At 38.0% G+C, this 24,518-nt stretch overlaps 1 protein-coding gene across 1 annotated transcript in view; it reads right to left on the bottom strand.

Annotated features, from left to right (window-relative positions):
• The window catches only part of LOC125396627 (leucine zipper protein 2-like), a 342,670-nt gene that overhangs the window by 150,660 nt on the left and 167,492 nt on the right, over positions 1–24,518 (bottom strand). Inside the window, exon 5 of the mRNA XM_048428631.3 lies at positions 14,348–14,410. Coding sequence (XP_048284588.1) covers positions 14,348–14,410 — 63 coding nt within the window. The remainder of the gene's footprint in view (positions 1–14,347; positions 14,411–24,518) is intronic.

Here is a 24,518-nt window from a genome sequence, read left to right as displayed (position 1 = left end):
CTGATGTCCTTGGAATTGTTGATGGCAGGGTTTAGGTGAGGTGTTCAGAAGAGAGAAGAGATGAAATGCTAACACATCTGGCAGTTCCAGACGGAAATTAACTTAGTGGCCATTTCCAACACCCCATTACACACTAGTTCATTCGCGTGAAGGTTCTATAAGGCTCAACAGCCATTTCTCAAGCGACATTTGAAGCTGAGGATAAAATAAAACTGCCCGAGATAGAACACATTCATTTCTGTTTGTTCACTTAGCTGTTGCTTTGAGTATGATTTTCATATTGGAAACGTTATTTGAAACTAGTTGAAAATCAGACATCTTATATGTGAGAGACTAATAGGTGTCCCATCCAAACAGGCCTGTCTGTGAAAAGCCTGCCCTACAGCCCTCGTTCAGCTCTGAAGATGTGCTCTGACTGCAATGCCTTTGAGATTTCTATTTTCTCTATCACAGGGATCTGGCTTGGCTATTTTTCTAGAGGAAATGTCATGACTGCAAACCAATTATTTTTCTCTTATCTCAAATTAGGCCACAATACCTCTGAGTTGGTACACCATTTCTAAGAAATATTGAAAAATAAAAGCATTTCTTAGTCAGGCAAGGTCACCTCTCCTAAACTCTGGCCCAGTTTCTGTACACAATGGTCAATTGGCATATGTAGGAATTTACGGACTCTCTTCTTCCTTTGCCTTTTTTTGGGGGGTTGGAAATTTCCACCCATATCTGGCTGTGTTCACTCACATCTTCAAATTTCTGTACATGCTTCACAGAAACTGAGACTTTGTCTCATTTAATGATGCTGTAAAATTTCTCTGGAGGAAACAGTCACATTAGAAAAAAAGTTTATAGATCAGAGTTCTAGCATGTCAGAGTTTCAAGAGCCTGTTGGTAGAGTATAACATCTGTCCAGATTTTCCATGCTGTGAAATCCCCTTGTGAAAATAAGGAAGAAGGAAAGGGGGAAAGAGAGAAAGAAAAAAGGACGGGAGGGAGGGACAAAAGAAACAGTAGAGTTCGAAAGATATTGCAGCTTTAATTCTTTCCTAACTGCCAAGCAACGTTGATGAAGCAGAGCATCAGAACATGGACCATACTCCCAGGCCCTCAGGTCCCTACACTGCTGCTCCAGGGAACAGTTCTCCAACATCTGTATTTAGGAGACACATAAAACCATGAAAAGGGTAAACATTATATGTCATGGAAAGTTCCTTTTCTCGTCCTGTAATTTTTATGTTCTACAGACTGCTTGTGCCTGTGCAGACAACCTTCCTTCCTTTAGATTTAGGAGACATAATATATACAAAGAGAGGGAGACAGAGAAAGAGAGAGAGAGAGAGAGAGAGAGACAGAGAGACAGAGAGAGACAGAGACAGAGACAGAGAGTCAGCGAGAGATTTTCATATGCTTTAAAATTCTATGTGTGACATTTTCCACTGAGGTCTTAACTTGGCCTATTTAGTTTTTAATTTTCAGCACCATTTCAATTTGAGTTTTGTTAGCAATTCTTTTTGTTGTATGCCATTTTCCATATAAGATTAACTTCCTCATGTCATTCAACTTTTGTTCTCTTGAACCATGCCTATGCTCTTTGAGCTGTTATATTGTCTGAATGAGCAAACACCATCCAAGGGTTAGGACGCCTCTTGTTGATCTTCTCCTCTGTTGCCTTCGAGTGTGGCTGTCTCCTGCTCATTGTTCTACCAGTGGCAGCTCAGGCAGAAGGGTTTGTGAAGGTGAGGTCAGGAAGCCTATAGGGGCAGGAGGTGCAAGGCCTACCTGGTAGCTCTGGAAATAGAGATTCCATAGTAGTGGGTGGTTTATATCGTGGGAATGAGTAGGCCTAATCTGAAATGTACATTTGAAAGATCTCAGAGGAGCTAGGTAGCAGGACAAGGGGAGAGAGAATTGAAGTGTAGATAACAACAGGAAGGAAGTCAGTGTGAGACAGGAAGGACTGAAAAGCAGAGGTGATTTTCCATTTTCACACAGTTCTGGGAATTTCAATAGTTTCCCCAAGGGCTGATTACAAGGGAGTTCTATCTAACATCTAGAGATTGGATACATATGTGTATGTACGTATATACATGTAATATATATGCAGTCTCACACACACATATTTCAAAAATACTGCATAAATAAGTAATATAGGCAAACCCCTGGACTTTGACAAGTGCACACTTCAAGGGGTAGCAGCATGGGCTACAAGATGCCTTGCTCCGCATGAGAGAGTTCACATCACTGTTTCAGAGAAAGGTTCTCTCAATGACTATGAACTTGGTTTTGTGGTTTGAGACAAATACTCTGCTATTGGATAAAGCTATCAGAGATTCTCATTCATCACTGCTGGATAATATGTTCCTTTTGATTATGAAATGAAAAACATCAGCCCTTTACCTTTGAGAGACAGAGTCAACGGAAGCTTACAAAAGATGGGACAAAATGATGCTTAAGGAAATTTAAGCAGGCTAAGAGCATTAAGCACACAGGCATGGGGTGCTCTGAAATTCATAGTCGCTGGCTTGAGTATAAAAAATAAAGCCTCAAAGACTCTTTTTGTAAAGCAAGAAATTTTACCAGGTATTATAAATATTTGTAGTAAGGAAATTGATAAGAATTCTAAAGTTATTAACTAAACCAAGAGAAAAAATAAAATGAATATGGCAGATTTTATACCCATTTGGAGAATATGATGTTAAAAAATTCTTGATGTTATTGGACAAAGAAAGTTGTGCATCTATTTTCATGGAGTACATGCTGTGCTATACTGTTCCACGAGACAGTGGACTACGTATAATTTCCCCAAGTCATGAGAAAAGATGTGGGTGTTCTTCATACACAAAGTGCCCTTTCTATAAAATAGCTCATTCGAGATGGTTAATATCACTTTTAGATGATTTATAAAACGTGATGTAATAAGAGGTCTTTTAAGATAGAAATAAGGAAGCAAGAGTGGAAATAGAAATGTTTATTTTCTTTGCAGGTGTCTCTAGCATCTTTTACAGACACAAACAAGCACATGCACACACATGCACAGATATACACAGAGAGAGAGAGAAAGGGGGAAATTTTAGGAGAATTTTGATGCTCAGAGGCTAGGGACTGGTAAGAAAAAGAAACTTTATCTATCCAGTGTGTTCTCTGAGCTTGAGATAAATCTACAATTATTTTATTAGCAAACAAAATTATGAACAAATTATATATTCTGACTGAAGGAGAGAGAGGAAATAAAAGTGCTGCAACAGACAGAGTATTTCAGGGTCTTGTTGAGTTTAAAAAATGGAGACATTTGTAAAACAGGTTAGGATGACAGATCAGAACAACCTCCTGACTGTGTGTCACTGATGTGTGATGACTGAGCTCAGAACAACTTCCTGACTGTGTGTCACACTTATCTGTGATGATGGAGCTCAGAACAACCTTCTGACTGAGTGACACTCATCTGTGATGATTCAGCTCAGAACAACCTCCTGACTGTGTGTCACTGGTCTGTGATGACTGAGCTCAGAACAACCTCCTGACTGTGTGTCACTGGTCTGTGATGACTGAGCTCAGAACAACCTCCTGACTGTGTGTCACTCATCTGTGACAACTGAGCTCAGAGGGACCACATTGATTTTGTGTCACTCTTGTCTGTGGACTATGGTTCTGGACCCTGAATAGCAAGGAGAAAGAAAGTTGAATGCAAGCACTGACCACCTGGATATTTTAACCACAAATCATGAGCAAATTCACTGTTCAGAATTTGTGTGTGTGTGTGTGGTCAAGAAATAAAGTATGTGACCCCTCTTATACAATATTCTGCTATTATAATAGTTTACTGGCTTTATGAGTTTTTTTCCCACACTAGACAAAGATTTCAGAGAGGGCTTGGGGGATCCTTTCATGTTATTTCCTCCCTATATAGGTTTGTGCTCAAGACTCTGGAAAACTTTGATAAATACATGCATATTGTACGAAAATCTTTAAGTTTATCCTGAAGAAATGGAATGCTTGCTAGTATTTCTGCTCAGTCTCATAATTAATAACAGTACACAGAACTGGCCATTGCTTTGTGGCTCTTTGTGCTATGCTGAAGAAAGTCCCTCCTGAGGAGAAAGCTCAGGAGACTTGGAGTTTGTAAAACTCACAAGCCAAAGAAAGTGCCCAGCCATGGTCTTGTGAGCAGCATACATGGAGTAAGCAATTCCTGAAGAATAGGAAAACTCAGTGGAGCTTCCCCAGTGTTGGTGAGGAATCACTGGCTGCTGTGAGTCGTTATCCATGCTGGGTTGGGCTTTTTGAATCTGCCTGAGCTACAAATTGTCCTATGCACAAATTCTGCCCTATGGTCATGGAAGCAACCTAGATACAACCACTGGATTCCCCAAGCTGGATTTAAACAAAATTATTTCTTTTCCCTGCCCTTGTCCTGTCTTACTGGAGTGAATTGGAATAGATTCCCCAAGATGTTCCAGCACCACACAGCACACTTAAATTATATGCACTAAGAACAGCCTGGTTATTATGTCAATCCTAACCCTCCCTACTGATTTTCTTGCTGCTACTTATGAGATAAACAAAATTGGTGTCTAAGTCAGTGTCTACTGTTGTGAAGAGACACCAAATCTGTGGCAAGTCTTATAAAGTATTTAATTGGGATTTGATTACAGTTTCAGGATTAGTCCATTATCATCATGGTGGAGAACATGGTGGCCTGAAGGCAGGCATGGTGCTGGAGAAGCAGCTGAGGGTTCTACACCCAGAACAACAACAACAACAACAACAACAACAACAACAACAACAAAGCACCAGAAAGAGAGAGAGTGAGACACCGGGGCTAACTCCGGGTTCTGAAATCCCAAAGCCCAACCCCAGTGACACACTTTCTCTATGAGCCCATGGGGGGCATTCTTATTCAAACCACCACATTCTACTCATTGGACCCCACAGGCTTGTAGCCATGTCTTAATGCAAAAACACACTCAGTACAACTTCAAAAGTCTCCATAGTCTGCTTTAGTCTCAACATTGCTTAAAAGTCAGTTTGTCCTGACAGCATTAGGAGCTGCATATGTCACATATGCCCTTTTGTCCAATAAACTTTACTTGAAAATGTTCATTGTATTGCAGTGAGTCATTAGTCTGGTTCAGGGCCTCTGGTGTCTGGTACCCTATCATCACTGGATCCTCAATGAAACTCCTTTCAAATATCCTGTGGCCACTGCAAGTCATGGAGATCCAGAGTCATCAAGATCTTGAGGTTGTCATTCCACAGGACCAGTCCCTTCATGAGCCACAGCAGGTCCTAGAAGGGACAGATGTTAGTGTCACCAACCCCAGGCCTGGCTGTGGGCATGGATGTTAGTTAGGCTGGTAAGTTCAGGCCACTGGGGCTGTCCTTTTCAGGCAAGGGGTGGAGCTCCTCTTTGTCCATGCCATTAGAGTTAGTTCTCGCTCACCCAGAGCCAGTACAAATGAAGAGTTGTTGGAGAGTCAGGAAAGATGGAAGAGCAAATAGGTTCTTAATTTTTTTGTTTTGTTTCTTTTTAATTTCTTTTTCTCTTTGTTTGCTTATTTTGCTTTGATTTTTCAAAGTTTTATTTTGGGTGGAGGCTGCAGGGGTAAGAGGAGGATATGAAGGGACTGGGAGGTGAGTAGAATTGGGGTGGATGATGTAAAATTCCCAAAGATTCAATTAAGAAATTATGTTAAGGAATGAAACAAAACAAAAACAACAAATGAACAAATAAAACTAAAAGTTCAAATCTCTTCTGAGATTTAAGACAATCTTAATTGTAACCCCTTTTAAAATAAAAATAAAAATTCAGATTACAAATACTTCCAACATACAATGATGCAGAAAGTGAATTACCATTCTAAAAGGGAGGAAAGAGAGTTTAACAAGTAAATACTGGACTAAAACTAGACTGAAAACCAGGGGACCAAACTCCAAACTCTGCATCTCTATATCTGATGGCAAAATGCTGTTCAGATAGCCAACTCCTTTCAGCTCTGTTGACTACAATACAACACACTTCTTTTTCTTGGGCTGGTTCCACTTGTTAACAGCTTTCCTTGGCAGGTCTCCAAAGGCTTGGGCATCTCCAACATCTTGGAGTTTCCAACAAAATCCAGGCTTCCCTTCTCTGAGCCCCTATGTAGGGTCATCACTGACACATACCTGGCCTCAGGAGCTTTCTTTAGTTTTTATATCCACAGTCTTGTATTACTGACTCTAAAGCCAGAACCATGAAGCCCAATATATCAGGTTCTTCTGCTTGCTGGGGCTGGAACATGACCCCCTCATTCAAATACATTTTCTCCAGCTTTCCGTTTTCTATGGTATCCTCCACTGCATATGTCTTTCTTTAATCCATTTTCACTTTCCCTTAATTCCTTTTCACAAGTTGCAAGTTTAAGTGAATGGGGTCTTGCCCTGAAGTTACCAATCCTTTTATTCTATTTAGCATCAGGCTTTTCTTTAAACTTTTTATCTTCTTGAGCACTGAACTTAGTTCTTTACATTTCCTTATGCTCCCTATCTTCTCCAAATGTACAATTTGCATTTTTTTTATTTGTGCTCAGCTTGCTCCTTTTCATTCTAGATATTTGTACGAGTGACCACTAATAATGGTATCACACAGTCAATACCAGGCTGCATTGAAATCTCTGACAAAACTATTAATCCAAAACTCTTCAATTTAGCCTCAGACAGATTTGTAGGACCAAAAGAGAAAGCCTACATTTCACAGGGATGCTCTCTAGGCCACTTACTAGTCCTGTCCTCTGCAACATCTTGAGCTGGGCCATCATTATCTACATTGCTCCCAGCAACACTGTCTTCCATGTTCCCACTAATATGGCTCATTAAGACCCCTTTAAAAAAATTCAACTGCTTTCTTAATCCAGAATCCCAAAGTCCACATTCTGCAACAAGAATCATGATCAGGCTATTACATGAATACTCAGCTTCCTGGTACCAACTGGAGTTTCAAAAGCCCCAACCAGGCTCAGTGCCTAGCTCTTTCTTTCTGTACCCTCTGGATATGAGTATAACTTCCAGCTACGTCTCCAGGACCATATCTGCCTTCAGTTTTCCATGCTTTCTGCCAAGGTGATAATGAACTAAGCAACTATAAGCAATCCCCAAATAAGTGCATTCTCCCTCCCTCCCTTCCTCTCTCTCTCTCTCTCTCTCTCTCTCTCTCTCTCTCTCTCTCTCTCTAAATAACAGTTGCTTTGGTCATGGTGCCTTTTTTACAGCAATGCAATAGCAACCTAGACAGTAGGGTAACAATAGAAATGCATTCTGTGGTCCTAGAAAAAAACAAAACAAAATTCAGAAATCATTTGGGCAAAATCATAGAGTTTAAGATCCCTCCAGAGATCCCAGAATGAATCTATCCTTTGCCTCTTCCAAGTGGTGAATTTCCTCCAGAGCTTCCCCAGGTAGACTTGCCCCTTGCCTTTTTGTGCTGTTGGCAGTCCTTGGCTCTAGCTGAAGTTTTTCTGTCTTCCAATCTCCCAGTCTCTCTTTTTTCCTCTTCATATTGCCTCTACCCTGTGCACGAGTCAGATCTCTCTCTCTCTCTCTCTCTCTCTCTCTCTCTCTCTCTCTCTCTCTCTCTTCTTCTGCCTCATCTCTCACTCTCTCCTCTCTCACTCTCTTTCTCCTCTCTCACACTCTCTCTTCTATCCTGTCCTGCTCATTTTGTATTTGTGTATGTGCAGGGGTGTTCACACACCTTGGTTCACTTGTGTAGGTCAAGAAACAACTCTTTAGAGGGGTTCTTCCCTCTCAACATTGTGGGTCCACAGATAGAACTCAAGCCATCAAGCATGAAGGTCCTTTTATCTACAGTTATCTTACAGGCCTTCTGTTTCTTTATTATAAATACATTTGTGAGTGATTTGAGTCACTCTTAGTGTCATCCAGTATAATCTCACCATCTTAAAATTCTTAATTATTACATGAATTTATTTTTACATGAATATATTTTTAAAGCTAACTGTGGCATACAATTTTGGGACACGTTTTAGGCAAATGTGTGTATTATTAAGGAAGTTTTAATTGAAGAGTGTATAGGTGCTAACATAATTGTTCATATGTAGAAATCCATGCAATCACATTTTACATTAATGAGGAAAGGAAAGGGAAGGGAACAATGGTAGCTGTCCTTATAACTGTACAATTTTACTCTCAAAAGAACTGTGTGACTGGCATTAGTGTCTATGTTTAAATAACATTTAATTACTAAAACTGAAATAGATATATTAGAGTATAAACTATTAGGATGGCAGGTGGTGAGAAATGTTACATAGATTGAAGACAGATGTAGAAAGGTAGATGGACAGACAGACAGATGATAAGTAGATAGAACTACTATGTCTTCCTACTCCTAAGTTCAGGCACTTTTCCCCTTCCAAATACTGATAGTTCACAATATCTTGAAGAAGGAACATAGAGTGTATAATTTTAAGTAATTATTTTAAAAATCTCCATATTGTGTACTAACTGAAGATAAATCAGAAACCTGTACAGATTTGTAAAAAATAATTAATATTTTAGTGCCATAAGTATATGTTAAATGATAAAACTATGAAAGTAGATTGGTTGATGACATTGATAGCTGCAGATTGTCCACCTTTCTAAGACACGTACTAAGTACATGGCAGGAAACCTTGACAGCAATTTTATGAAAGTACAAAGAAAAAGAAACATTTCTTAACTATACATAAGTGCTCCAGGTAAATAAAAAGACAATTTAAAGTAAGCCAGGCAACTGCTTAGCACACCTAAGGTCATTTCAGTGGATTCACACAGAGATTATTTGCCACTCAGGGGTCACCCACTGAGTTACATGTTCTTGTTTCTATAAACTAAATGTCTAAAATTACTGACTCTGACAGCTGAAATGTAAAAAATCATCAGGATTTTAAAATCCAAATTCCTTATATTACTAGTAAAATTTACAGGTGAAAGTAACTATATCACTAATGTTGGCAAAATTCTCTTCTGGCTTAGAGATGTGACTTAGTAGACAATCTATCTTGCTTGCAGTGGGTCTGAATTCAGTGAGTGGCTCACAACCACCTGTAACTTCAGCTTCAAGGCATCTGAAACCTTCTTCTGGCCTCCATGGACACCTTTATTTATGTCACACATACACGAACACACCCACACAAACATGCACACACACACACACACACACACACACACATACACACATACACATATACCCATACACACATACCACATGTTCACACATGCACACATGGCACACACATACACAGAAACACTCACACATGCACACAAACATCAATACACACATACCACATGCTTACATGCACACATACACACTAGATACACACACACACCACACAGACACACACATACAAACAAAAATAAACCTTTAAAGAAATCCTCTTTTTTGGATATCAATTCACATAAACTTTTTTTCATCTTTCCCTGATTATTTCCTACTTCCCTCTCTTCCATCCCTTACTTCTATTTTTTTATTTTTTGTTTTTCCAACGAAGTACATCAGTAACCGATGTAAAATCTGTCTCTCTTTGCTAAAGAAAAAAACAAACCAGGTGTACCTTTTAGCAGCACTAAGTAGCATGTGCCTTGCTGATTATTCATGATTTAGAGACACTCTATATATTTGAAATGTATTTTATTATTTATTGATTTGTATGTGCATTTTTATGCAAGATATATGCATATGGAAAATATGAAAAGAAATAATCCTCATAATTTCATAGTCTCATTATTATGTGATATTACTCAAATTGCAAAAAATACAGTCTAGTTAAGGAATAGTTATTTATTTATTTATAACTTTATTTTTATTTTATTTTATTAAAACAAACTATCTTTTTTATTTTACATACCAATCCCAGTTCCCAATCCCTCCCCTCCTCCCATTCCCTCCACCTACCTTCCCCCAAATCCCACATCCACTCCTCAGAGAGGGTAAGGCACATTACTCTGGGGAAGGTCCAAGGCCCTCCCTACTATATCTAGGCTGGTATCCACCCAAAGACAGTAAGTTCCCCAAAAGCCAGCACAAGCAGTAGGGATAAATCCCGTTGCCACTACCAGTGGCCCCGCAGTCTGCCCCAGCCATACAACTGTCACCCACATTCAGAGGGACTAGTTTTATCCTCTGCTGGTTTCTTCCCTGCTTGGCTGGAGTTGGTGAGCTCCCATTAGCTCAGGCAGACTGTTTCTGTGGGTGTACCCATCGTAGTCTTGACTTGTTTGCAAATGGATTATTTATTTTTACTCAGCAAACATTGATCAGAAGTCTCACATGGTCAAGAAAATTCATGGAGGATATAATACTGAAAAGTTAGTCTTCATTCTTGTAATTTAAAAAACAATCAATATTTTTATTGTTAACATAACTGCACTACACACTTACTATATACTAATAGGCAGATTTTATGCACTACGCCCTTTACTACTGGAAAGTGCAGAGTGCGAATGATTGGTAGATTAGTGGCTACATAATCCAATCTAGAAAGATTAAATGCTAGGAAGAGTCAAAGAGTAAGATGTGAAGATTTCCTTTATGGATTAATTTTATGAGGCTACAAATGGTCTTAAATGGGAGGCTCATGGATATTTTATTTAGGTATAGTACAGAGGAATTGTTTTTATGACAATGAAATAATGACCTCTGAGGGAATCTGGTTTCCACTATGGGTACTGTATTTCTATGTTTTATCTTCTTCCTCTGTTTCACACATGGGGTTCATTCATCTGTCCTGTCATGGGAGAAGCACTCCTTTTAGTTTCTTAGGTTTTCTGGAGTGGAATTTCTCATAAATATCATTTTCTTAAATCTCTAATAATTTGTAACTTCTTTACTCTCCTGTGTTTAGTCCATGTGTTTGAGTGATGACTGAGTAAAGTTCTACTAAGAGGCGGAAACCATGCCAAGCTGATACTCAAAAGCGATATGAATCCATAGAGCAGAGATGATGCTGGTTCTGGGGTACATAGAGCTGGGGAGATAGGAAACAAGGTTCAGGGAGTCATAAAACCAGGCAGACTGAAATGAAAGCAGCTCTCCATCTCTCTCAAGAAACAGAGGTGGAGGGGATTGATTGTTTTGTGTTAGGTCAGAAGATGTTTTCTGCCACCATTGATGTGGAGATGATAAATACTTGAAAGATACGCACAACAGGAAGATTGCAGACTCCTAACATATTTAGAATGAGGAGAAAATCTCGATGAGGAAACAACGCTGGGAAAGACACAGTACTTCAGTCTATACTGCTTGCCTTGGGCATCACAATTTATTAAACTGTGATTTACCCTCTATGGTCTGGATCTTACCATAGGAAAGAGTTTGGAACTCAGGAGGTAACAGAAATATCAATGTGTTCCAAGATAGATTTTCTTTTGTTGCTCTGGTATCTTCTCTTCTTCTCTAATGAACCCTCCTTTCTTAAAAGAAATCTATTTGATTTAAGTTGAATAAAGCCTACACAATCTAAGGACAGAAGTGTGAAGAAGATATGGCTAACTAAACTTCCTATTTCCCTGGCTATAATGATTTTGTAGGCATGCCAGTAATTTAGAATCTTCTCTGGAAATGTCTGCTAAAAGAAACCAAGTAAATTATCACTATTCCCTGTTCCTATGAGGGAGTGTGTGTGAAGTTAATGGTTGGTACTTCTGTTTACTCTGTAGAGTGTAGTATGAAGGAGCCAGTTGCGTCCTGCCGCCCGGCTAGCTTAGTCCCGAAATAACCACACAGAAATTATATTAATTAAATTACTGCCTGACCCATTATCTCTAGCCTCTTATTGGCTAACTCTCACATTTTAGTTTAACCTATGTCTAATAATCTGTATCACCAATTGACTGTGTCTTACCGTCATGAGTCTAACCAGCGTCCAGCGTCTCAGACCAGAAATTCATGGCGTCTGTCACACTGCCCTTCTTCTCAGAATTCTGGTCTGTCTTCCCCGCCTACCTGAGTTCTGCCCTATCAACTAGGCCAAGGCAGTTTTCTTTAATAACCAATGAAAGTAACACAAACACAGAAGGCCTCCTACACCAGTAGAGAGACTATGAGGATATCTATGATGTCTGTGAATACAGGATAGAAGACAAATCCTTTGTATTTGTAAAAATTGTAAAAATACTTTGGTATTTTTATTCATGGGGTTTTGATTGCTTATACCATTACTAAGAAAATACTTATGCAAAGCATACAGATTAATGAGTTAATTACCTCACAATCTAATAACAATGATGATTGTAATTGCTTACCATTGTTGGCGTTTTAACAAGTTTCCAATGTCTAATGTGTATTGTTTTCACATGTTCTAAAATGCCAACAATTCAAAGTAGATGAATGGCAGAGTGACTTTAACAAATGACACAAAACCAAAATTCACATTTACTTTTCTGTGAAGAATTACAGGCATAATCCTCCATCAGGTAAGAGAAAAAAATAGTGCCGATATGGCTGTGAACTTAGATGAACTCCCAATTTGACCGATTCTAAACTTTCACAAATGTAAGTAGTTCACCAGTGTTTTCAGTAATAATTTACGTAGTGGAATTAGTTGCTCACAACATGAAATAAGGGGGTGTCAAGGCAGACTGAAAGAGCGAGTATCTCTACAATGAGTGAGGATTACCTCTGAAATGCCGAGTCAAAATTCCTTTGACAAATGGAAAGCTCTTTTCTATAGTCATATATAACATAGGCCATTTGAATATTTATTTTTCTGTGTATTACACTTTGGCCATTTCAATCACATAAGCTTTACTGTAAAGCCTCTTCTAACAGACACTTCCAGCCTTGATTCAGACAGTAAAACGTTTACTTTGAAGTTAGCTTGCTTGAAATTGCCCCCAGCAACAACAAACCACCAAAATTAACCCCTTTCTTCACATGAATATGTAACTAACAATCATTTTCACTATAAGAAATAAAGCATTGTTTTCTGTGGTGGGTGAACACCCTAAAGTTTGAATTCTTTATTCCTTTCCGAAGACATGCAGACTTACACTCAATACTTCTGATCCTTGCCTATTAAAAGTTGCTAAGGTACTTTTGTTAATACACCAGAGACCAAAACTTCTAGAATGTTTTGGAGACTACCAATCTCCTATTCACATCCACTTAGAAACTCAGAATGTGAACTGATTGACAGCTAGGAGTTTTGCACACGCAGTCACAATAAGACAATGTCATGACATGGTATAGTGGGTACTACAACTCAGTAATGGACTCTTATACATAACACCTTTAGACAAGGAAGAGAGACCCCATGAAGCCACAAGCATGAACTGGAGTGGTACTCCTCCTGATCAGGGAGTGGTACTACCCTAACTCCGGAAATGCTAGGAGGAAACTGGCAGGGATCATGGTCCCAAACCTTCAGACAGACCAGAGCTACACTGATTTTATTTCTGACATCTTGCCTCCAATTCTCTGAGGCAGCAAAGTTCTGCCATGCTGACCTGCACTGTCCCCACTAGCTCTAGGGACTCATGTGGATGATTCATAATACGGCATAAATGCTTGTCAGAGTAATGCATGATAATGGGCTGGTCAAAAGTCATCCCAGGAACGGCAAGTCACGAGAAATAAGGTTAGAACGTTGTGAGGAGATATTACTAAAGTATCCCGAGTGCATCTTGTGCTCAGGGTGTATGTGTGGCAAAACTTACCACCTATTCATCTACGAGCAGTGCAGGAATCCATTAAAAATAGTGACCCGAAGCACTCCATTACATTATGAAATAAATACCTTATCCCCTCTACAGCACTGTGTTTACTGAGGCAAGAAGATGGAATGATTGCCTTAGAGAGATTTACAGCCACATATTTAAAGAGTTGAACTGAAGTGGGTTTTCTTTTTATTTTACTAGAATTTTCTCTACAACAATGTTCATTGACATTTAGTTCTTTTGTTGTTTACTTCATTTATAGACTGCTTTAAAGAAACTTAAAGCTGCTTGTTCCAAAAGTAAATATCCACATACATCATTTCTTATCATTTTAGGACAGTTAGAAACCTCAGATGATAAACTTTAACAGGGGCTTCTCTGCATGTAGAGAATGATAAATTAAAAATCAGATTGAATATTCAAACCTAGAAGTAGTTTCCAATTATCTTGAAAAATAAAAATCAATGGAATGAAATTCTTTCTACTTCCTAAGTTCATTGCAGCTGAGAGATAGTAATTCTTTGCAACACTTTTGTTCTCCGTTGTTATGTTACTGCAGCTCAACTGAGCATTCAAATTCTCCAAACTTCTGGTTAAAAGTCTATGTACATTTTCTTTGTGTATTCTTTGATTAGTGTACAATTTCCTGTAATGTGAAAATTACCTCATTCTGTAGGTCACGGATCATTTTGTTCTTTCTTTCCACTTCAGTCTTCAAAAAATTAATCTGAAAAATAAATAGAATAGTATGGATACACCTTCTTGATATATTACCATGTTCTTTTTTACGTTATATCATTTTGAGGTATCCTGAAATTATTACAGTTTTAATAAAACCATTGAAAAAGAAAGGATTAGTTTTCATTAACCAAAACCTTAATTTCCTAGATCTTTTTTCTCTAGATCTTTATTCAATTTATTACATATATGTTGTTTATTATATTAAAGCTTGTGTAATTTTTCAAAGACATAATTTTATATTAGTGAACTATATTCATGTTCTTTTTAATACCAACCAATCTACATTTCTTTTCAACTAATTATGGAACTGATTAAATTGGGGCTACTGATATCAAAAATTTAATCAAGGTGGTAAAGATCACAGTAGTTGATATAACTCCAAATATAGGGAATTAAATAATTTTGGTTCTTTTGAAGAGAAGCAAAAGGCCAGCATTCAGTTTTACCATCTACATCCATCCTTTCATGGTGGCTTCCATTAGGACTATTTCCCAGGTAGCAAGCATGAGAAATCCACAACCCAGTAAAAGTTACCCCAGATTTTGACTCTAAATGATAGAAGCATCTATTGTCGTTTCTGTGGTGTTTCAGCTAAGGCACCCAGAGAGAACCAGCTGTTCTGTAGCTCACGTGGGTAGAAGATGTTGTTGACCACCATTTTGGGTGTGGGAAGTCAAAAGACATGTTAAAATGATTAGCAAGAACAGAATAGCAGGTTGCAGAGAGATGGGATGAAGCTGGCATCTGCGGTATAAGTATAGGTAGAGAGGTATAAGAATGATTCCAGACGGAGTCTCGGTTGTCTTCAAGAGCTGAAACAGCTGTACTACTTTCTAGAAGACTAATAGCACCTGACTCATGATCTTTGCTTTCTGTAAAGAGCTGCTGGAGCCTTATGTCACCAGTAAGTGCCCTGCTCTTAGAGAATCCATGAACATAACAGCTCCATCTGTTACTGAAAACTCAAGCCGAACCGTCTGATATAAAACAGAAAATGCTTAAGAACTACCCGGCCTATTGTTTCAATCATTAATTCTCCAGGTAAATTTAAACTATGGAGATGCTTATGTCAAGGAAATACCACTAATCACAATCACTGTCCCATTATGTGGGGAATTCAAGACCTTTGGTGATCCAAAATAATTACCCACAATGGAATGACACTATTGAAAATTTGTATATCTGCAGAACCAGGGCATGCTTTCTGATAGATGAATTTCATAGCTAGTTCTATACATAAGTATTTTGTTGGTAGCAAAAACTTTAAATTGTGAAATAGTTGAAGCAATCTTAGATACATACATAATCTATTCTGATGCCAAACCTTCATGTATCGATACATTCAGTATGCTTGCATTTCTAAAAATCACATTTATTAGGAATATACTGAAATAGATTTCAATATCAGGCCTGTAATTCGTTAAATACTCCACACAGCCATACGAGAATATGAAACTCAAATATATTCAGAATATTTTAAAATATTAGCATTTTGAGATCACTGGCTTAGAATCCCAGCAGGATTTAACTTCCCTGCAGAAATAAGTATTCCTGGTATTGACTTCGATAATGGTTTTCAGAGACAAGAATACCAAGTGTTTGCTGTGAGCAAAGCATGGAAGAAAGGCTCTTCTTTATGCTTGATGAGGATGGAAGCTTTGAGGCAACTCTTGCTTTAGAATTATGTCTCATCCAGGACAAGTTGGGCTATAAAAGTTAACAGGAGTCATGAAATGCATCCAAATACCATTAATATCTTTAATTATCATCGTCACACCTGCTAACCTGTTATCCCTGCTGTCTGCCAGGCTTTGGCAAGGCAGACCCAAAGCTGAGTGATTTCTCACTGCAATATCCATGCAGAGATGAAAACAAATCTTTCTGTCTTTATAAAAAGTGTGTTGAAACATCATCATTTCAAGGGTATCTGCTGCTCCCATAATACAAATTTTCAGAAATATATTCTTGTTCACTTTCATGTTTTATGACTTAATAAACAAGTTTGTTATTATATTTCATAGAATTTTATTTTGGACCTGGAAAAACTTCACTTATTGTAATTTTTGGAAGAATTGTACCATTTTTAATTTGAATAAAAAGGTCACAATTCAAAATTCAATCAAGGTCACCATAAAAGTATATCTTTCCTTTAAATATGAAATGGTATAATGATATTTGTTGACTCAGATCTGATTCCCCAACAGAATGACGGCAAGCCAATTACAAAACCATTCCTTTCTTGCCACAACTTTAATTACTACAGAAGTATTAGAAGGCAAAATAATTAGTGAATGATTTACAACAGTAGAATTGTCCAACACACAAATGCATTCAATGTTTAGCATAGCATATTTATGTAGAAAGAAAAATCTCAAGCTGTTCTGTTCGAGGTTCATCAAACTGCTCTTACCCTGTCTTCCCAAATGAGTAAAAAGTAAAACTTTACTCACTGAAAAGATTAAAAGTTTGCATTGTGTGTTTGTCCCAGATTTTCTTTATTGGTTTGTTTATGAATACCAGGATACTCGCATGGGCTTCTTTGACAGGCTTTCAAGGAACAAAAGAGGGAGGAAAGCTCTTTGACATAAGGATTTCATTTTCTTAGCATGCTTTCTGGGATGGTTAATCTTAATTTTCAGCTTGATTAGATTTAGATAATGCAGGGGAAACACTCATGAACCTATCTGTGAAGGAGTTTCCAGAGGGGTTTTATTGAGAAGGCAAGAGGCAACCTGAAGGTGGGTTGCACCACCCCAGGGGTTAGAGGACTAAAGAAGAAATCAAACACAAATAACTGAGATGTACTTAAAGAAATATTCATCTCCTTAGTCTTCAGGGAAATGAAAATCAAAATTACTTTGAGATTTTTCCTTACACCAGTTAGAATGGCCAAGGACAAATAAAGGATGACAGATAATGATGAAAGGTGTGGAGGAGGAGACATGCATTGCTGGGGGAGTGCAAACATTACGTTTGTCACCATGATGGCAATCGGGTTCCTCAGGAAGATGGAAACTGATCTATCTCAAGGCTGAACAATATCACGTTTAGGAATATACCCAAAGGACTCTACATCTTACTACAGAGACAACAGCTCACCTTTGCTTATTTCTGCTTTATTCATAATAGCCAGAAATTAGAGACAGCCTAGATGGCCATCAATGGAAGAACTGATGAGGAAATGTGATACATTTATACAATAGAATATTACTTTAGCTGTTTAAAAAGTGAAATCATGAAATTCTCAGATAAATGAACGGAGTTGGAAAAAATCATCTTGAGTAAGGCAACCTAGATCCAGAATGACAATAGTCTGTACATTCACTTATACATGAACGCTAGCTGTTAAGTCGGTAAGCAGGCTACAATTCACATAACTAGATGTTAGGTATAGAGTTAGCAACTGGTGTGTCAGGGGTAGTGGAAGGTTGGATTATCTTAGGAAAGGCAGAAAGAATAGATAGTTATGGATAGATGTTGTGGGTGGGGGACTGGAACAATAAGACCAAAGAGGGAGGAAGAGGAAGGAGGTCAGTGAAGGAAGGAACTTGATGAGGCCAACAAAAACTAAGGGTCATCTGAGGGGTCCTATGGGAACCTAGTCCAGCAGAAGCTTTCTAAAACTCATGCAAAGGCGATCTAAATGGAATGGTCAAGTAATGGGGTAATAGGGAAAAAAAACTCCAACTAAACATCTCTCATAACCAAATGAAGTCACATCTAAGTCTTGGTCAAAGGGAACCCATAGGAACTCTGGGCCTATTGTTGAAGAAAACACCTACACAAATCATTAAACATGGAGAAGTTGATCTGGTGCTGTGTAAAGCATTCATCCCTACTGCACAGTGTTCATGATACTCAAAGTTACTCTACACACTTCCAAAGGAGAAAGGTAAACATTAATCCAGCTACAACACCTTAGATATACAACGGTGAGTTCCCTGCAAGATGTGCTAGCACAGTAGAGGCACAAAGCTTTTGGGAGTAACCAACCAATATCTGATTGAATTTAACGTCCACTTCATGAAATGCAACCTATGCCTGACACTGCTTGTGCGGCCAAGAATCTGAGACTAGACAGGTCAGAGACCTTAAGGAAAACAAAATACTACCATTCTGCTGAAGTGACATTACAATACAATGGACTCCTAATAGCATTCTGATCTCCTCAGCTCAGTGTCATGCTCAGTCAGCAGCAGAGGAGGTTTGTACTACAGTAGATACAAATAAATACAGAAACCTGCTGCTGGACAAGCTGTGGAGAGACCATCCTGAAAGGGATGTCTCCATCAATTCCCCTCTGTCAGGGCTCAGGGAAACCTGTGGAGGAGGCAGAAGGGGTGAAGGACACTAAGGAAACAAATGACAGCTGGACGGTGCAAAGTCACAGAGCCTGGGGTAGTATGCACAGGATTTGCACAGGGCTGGGCCAGATGTGGCCCCATGATGAGAGGGAAAGTAGACCTAAGGCCGCATCATTAGCCCAGGAACTATCTCCAAACAATAACCCTTAACAAATGGGAAAATTAGTTCCCTTTAACTGAGTCTCACTGCATATACAGACCAGTCTTAAGGCCAGACCCAGTGCCCACCAGTAGATAGCCAACACAAAATGAACTCAGTGGCAATTTGGAGTCTTTTTACCCATAATGCTTTATCAGGGCTCTTTGTTAATTTCTTGGTTTTAACCATACAGGTCCTTAGTATATGTCCACATGCACACGCGTGCGTGTGCGCGCGCGCACACACACACATATGTATACACACACACACACATATAATGTTTTTGCTTTTTTATTTTCCTGTTTTTTGTTTTTATTTTATTTTTGGTTTGGTTTTGTGTCTTTATGTGATTTTTGCATGTGAAAAAAAATGTGCTTACCTCTGTGTCAATATGCATTTCTTAAAGTTTACGGTTCTTTTGCTTCTGTTTTGGATTGTGTTTCTGTGTTATTCTGGATTGTTTTTTATTTATCTAGTTTTATTTTTATTATGTTTCTGGGTGCCTCTTTGTATCCTACACAGAGACATGAAGAAAGGGTAGCTATAGATTTGTGTGGGTGGGGGAGTGAGAAGGATATGGGACCAGTTGGGAGAGGAGAAGCATAGTCAAAATACACTGTATTAAAAATATCTATGTTCAATGAGAGCAAAAAGAAGACAAGCTGACAAGCTGAGAACCAGGAATGACATCTCTGTGCTTGGTGAGGGCAGATACACTGTGACCAGGTTCATCCTGATCCTCTTACAGTATCTCAAGGTTCCCTCGCCTCCAAGTGCCACAGTGGATGGACTCCATTGACTGTTCATCATCACCCCCTTCTTTGTTTAAAGTGCTTTTTGTCAGCTATGTTGAGACATCAACAAGAAACGTTACTAATACACATTCTTAGTGTCAGGACTGGTGGACACATGTACTAACTCTGTTCTTGGAAGGAACCTCCACAAGGCTTTCCATGTTCTCTACTGACTCATATTCCCAGCAAAAGTGCACAGCTGTCTGGAGAAGCCAGGGCACAGTTTAAGCGCTTCATTCTCCTTCATTGGTCGATGATTGTAAATTTATTTCAATATCACACGGTTTTGACATGATATCACTGGAGAATAGTCTATAATGCTTCCAGTTTGGCGTGGGTTTTTTATTGCTGATTTTTTTCTTTTATTGAAGATATGTTTTCATACAATATTTTCTGTTTATGGTTTCTTCTCTGGTAAGATTTGTTGAAGGAGGCAGAGGCAGGAGGATCACAAGTTGTTTTGTTTTTTTGGTCTAGATAAGTTTGTCTAGGGAATTTTCTTTTTCTATATCATTTGTGTGTTTTTTTTGGTAGATCTTTGAAGATTTTCATAGGCATTTTTGAAGGAGATTTTATTGGATCTGTGGTTCTCATTGGGCAGTGGGAAAGTTTTCATACCGTGGAATCTCCCATTGTGTGTGTGTGGCGTATGTGTTGGGTGTGTTGTTTGTATATAGTGTGTGCATGGTGTGTGTACAGTGTGTGGTGTGTTTATGGTGTGTTGGTGTGTGTGTAGTGTGTATGTGGTGTGTGTGTGTGGTGCATGTATATGTAGTGTGTGTATGGTATGTGTGTGTGTGTGGTGTGTTTATGGTGTGGTGTGTGTGTGTAGTGTATCCATGGTATGTGTGTGCAGTGTGTTTGTGGTGTGTATATGGTGTGTGTATGGTGTGTGTGTGTATGTAATGTGTGTGTGAGATGTGTGTGAGAAGTATGTAGTATGTGTGTATACAGTGTGTTTGTATGGTGTATCTGTAGTATGTGTGTGCAGTGTGTTTGTGGTGTGTATGGTGTGTGTTTATATTGTGTGTTTGTGTGGTGAATGTATGCGGTGTGTGTGTGTGTGTAGTATGTGTGTTCTGTTTGTATGTGTTGTGTGTGTGTGCTTAAGTAGTGTACATGTGTGGTATGTGCATATGTGGTGTGTGTGGTTGTTTGTTGTGTGCCTCTTTAATTATCGAAGTAATGCTATTATATTTTTTATGATAGGTATATTTCCTCTATTCTGTTGAGTGCATTCTTATTTATCTGTAGCCATTGTAAAGCACATTGAACTGATATTTATATTAGCTAGTTCACTATCAGGACATGAGAACAAGATTCACATTTACATGAACTTTGTGCCCTTAAGCACTGAGGAATTTAATCATGATTTAAAAGATCTTTCTGGTAAATATTTTTTGGGTTTTGGTATATTTGATCATAGCATCTGCAGAAATGATGATCTGAATTTCACTTTCCCAATTTGAATGTCTAAAAGTCGTGACAAATTAGCATTCTTTTCTTGCTCTAAGCATCATAAAGCTTTCAAACTTTCAATATTGAATATAATATTAGCTTTTTGAGACTGTAAGGGATCTTTACATTAAGATATAGATCTTTGTTTCCTAATTCGTTCGGTTTTTCATGAAGTGATTGCGTTTTATCAAATGCCTTTTGTGCATCTGTTGATCATGTATTCTTCATCTTCATATTATTGATATGGTATGCTTCCATTATTGATGCAAATATTTGAACCATCCTTGAATTCTTTGGTATGAATTCACTTTCCATAATAAATGATCTTTTTCTTATAATTTGTTGACTTAACAAGTTTGATATTATTTTGTTTAATGTAACTGCAACACTGTTCGTGAAGATAATTGCTTGCCATTTTCTCTTGTTGCCATTATGTGGCTTTGTCAGATACATTCATAAAAATTCCATTGTCATTATTTATTTACTTTTAAAATAGCTTAAATAAATTCGTATTAGTTCTTTTATTAAAAAACAAATTTAAAGGCATCTCTTTATCACTAAGCATTTCTTTGCAAACTATTATTTTTATTTAATTTCTCACTAATATTAATGATACTGAGAAATTTGGTCTGTATTTTTCAAAATTAGGGAATGCCGTATCCATTGCAAATGAATTATGGTATTATAATGAACTAGAATAACTTTCAATATAGCACTAGAATCTTTTAATATACAGATTCACTTTTGTACCATTTCCTGTTTTATTTCTGTATTATACATCATATGTTTTCATCTGTTTAGAAACTTGATTGGAGATTTCTCAGATATTCATAATAGTTTACACTACCGATGGTATTTTAACAATATTTTGTCACTTGCTCTGCCTTGCTCTTACTTATAGATTGATGGGTTTGAAGCTGTGTGTGGGAAGTTATACGCTTAAGGCAAAACAGAGTGTGATAATTTCAGGTTTCCTGGGGCTTGCAAAGCTATTGCTAGTAACACCTTTGTAAAGATTTTTCTTTAGAAAACATTAGGATCTTGGCAGTTGTTTTCCTTAAATGTTATGTTGTGTTCATTTTCCTAATTTGTTCATGATGAACAGTAAAAGTTTCAATTTTCAAATTTAGCATCTTTGTATACATTTTCTAGTACTTCTAATTTTATTGTGTCCTGTTTTAAGATTTTGTGTTAATATAGTTAAACTATTTCAATTCATTGTGGTTTCTAATACATCAGGATTTTGGTTAGTTTGGAAGCCTGCTTGCTCTTCTTGTATTTAGTAGTCTTCTAGTTCTGCCGTTATGTGTGTGGGACTAACACAGCTCTCGTAGATATTTGATCACCCCCTGTCCCGGGATGCTCCAAGTCATCAGTTGCCATGAAAGTTCAGTCGCATAAAGAGTTCCCACTATGGAAATCCAGTGTCTGCGCCGAACGCTACTGATTATACTAGATGTTATCGCCACCATTTTCCTTTCATCTCCTTCTTATCTCTTTGCAGGGAAGATCAAAGAAAACGAAAAGAGTCCTTCCCTTTCCGCACCTGGAGTCACCTCAGGAGAGGCTTTCTTTGAAGTTGGTCACTTCGAATCTTTGCTTTATTCTATGAGCTGCTCTCTTTGTGATGTGTACATTTTATAATTTTTTTGCTGTCACATTGGGTAATATGACGAGTTTTTTAACTTCAGTTCAGGAATGAAGCAAATCGTGTGGTGCATCTTCACATCATCCCACTGCCTTAGAACTAGCAATATTAAAAAATGATGACAGCTTAGGTTGAAAATGACTTTTCTTCATTATAATATCCCAACACAGATAATGCCTAAAGGACATATGTTTATGTTGTAATATAATTCTTTGTTTCCCAGCACACGATCATTCTGAAGCACCATCATGTGTCCACATACACTTTAGTGTATGTTTACATACTTCTAAATATGGACACGCACGTGACTTTAAACATATTTCAAACAATTATAGTAAATAACAATAATAGTTCATCTGTAGGTAAGAAAATACAAAGCATTACCAAAATTGAGTTGTCTTGCAATTATTAAATACAATGAAGTTTCAGGTGTTTAGTCAGAGATCATTGCCAGATCAGTGATACAGCTCATGCCTGTGACAGGAACCTTTGTGAACTTCAGATCAATCTCACACAGCTTATTGTCAACCAGTAGGAAGAGCTGCTGGAGACCCATGATAGTGTCCTGATTGTGTAACTAAATGGTTTTGGTTGGTAATGACTTAGCATAGAAACATTAGAACATCCCCAATGATTCAGAACAGACTACATTATTTGAGTCTCCCCTTGTCAGACATTAATCCTATGTCATCCTTGAGAATGCTTCCTGTATCATTAGCGGGTGGTAGTGGCAATGATAGCCTACAATTTTGAAGTTAGTTACAATTCATCATCCCTTCAGCTTAGTACTTTGTGTGAACAGAATCATAATCACCAATGAAGAGCTTTGTAAGTAGTCAGTAGGAGAGTCTGAGGGAAATGAAACGATCATATATGAATTTGTAATAAAAAAGGTGGGCAGAGAAGGCAGGACAGGATATCACCTTCATGTCTACTACAGCCTATAAGCCAGATATAATTATACCTTTAATTATAAATATATTATAATATTTCTATATAATTTCTATATAATAAGTATCATACTTTAATAGTATTTCATTCTTATTTTAACAGTAATAATAGCCCTTATTATTTTCATCTGTTACACTGTCTTAATTGGATAAATAAACAAATGGGCATAAACTGATCAAGTTCACAGAATCCTGTTCCACTAGGAATTATCCTCAGAATGGAATGCTGAGCCAGTCCACACAAGCAGGTTTGGGCTTAATAGAAATATGAGGAAAGTGGGGATAGGATTGTCACACTCTGAGCAAAATCCACAAGAAAGGTACGAGAGCATGCTGGGTGGGGCACAGGGGCCATACTCTGTACCCATGGCATTTCCACAACTGGATATTCTATCTTGGACCTTTGCCCTTTCACAAGTGACAGTGTTCTCCCTGGAACTCTGTCTGCATATAGTGTGGGAATTGCTGTGGTGTGTGCCTTGGTTGCTCTGCCAACTAGCAATGTAAAGCAAGCCAGGCGTTTACCTCCTGTGAGCTACAGCTTCTTAGGAATCACTCGATAAACCAATATGGCTTTATGACAAGGGTCTGAGAAAACAGTGAATACAGCACCTCTGTTCTGAAGGACACCACTTTTTATCAGATTAAATTCCCCAAGATAAATTCAAATGAAGTCTGATTGGGCAAAGCACAAATGAGATCACAAGACAGCCATCCAATATTCTAAGTCCATATTGAGGG

The sequence above is a fragment of the Myodes glareolus genome, chromosome 8 (assembly GCF_982192425.1).
Source record: "Myodes glareolus chromosome 8, mMyoGla1.1, whole genome shotgun sequence".
Lineage (NCBI taxonomy): Eukaryota > Metazoa > Chordata > Mammalia > Rodentia > Cricetidae > Myodes > Myodes glareolus.
Note: the sequence above shows the minus strand (reverse complement) of the source record. Positions and strands in the feature narration are given on the sequence as shown.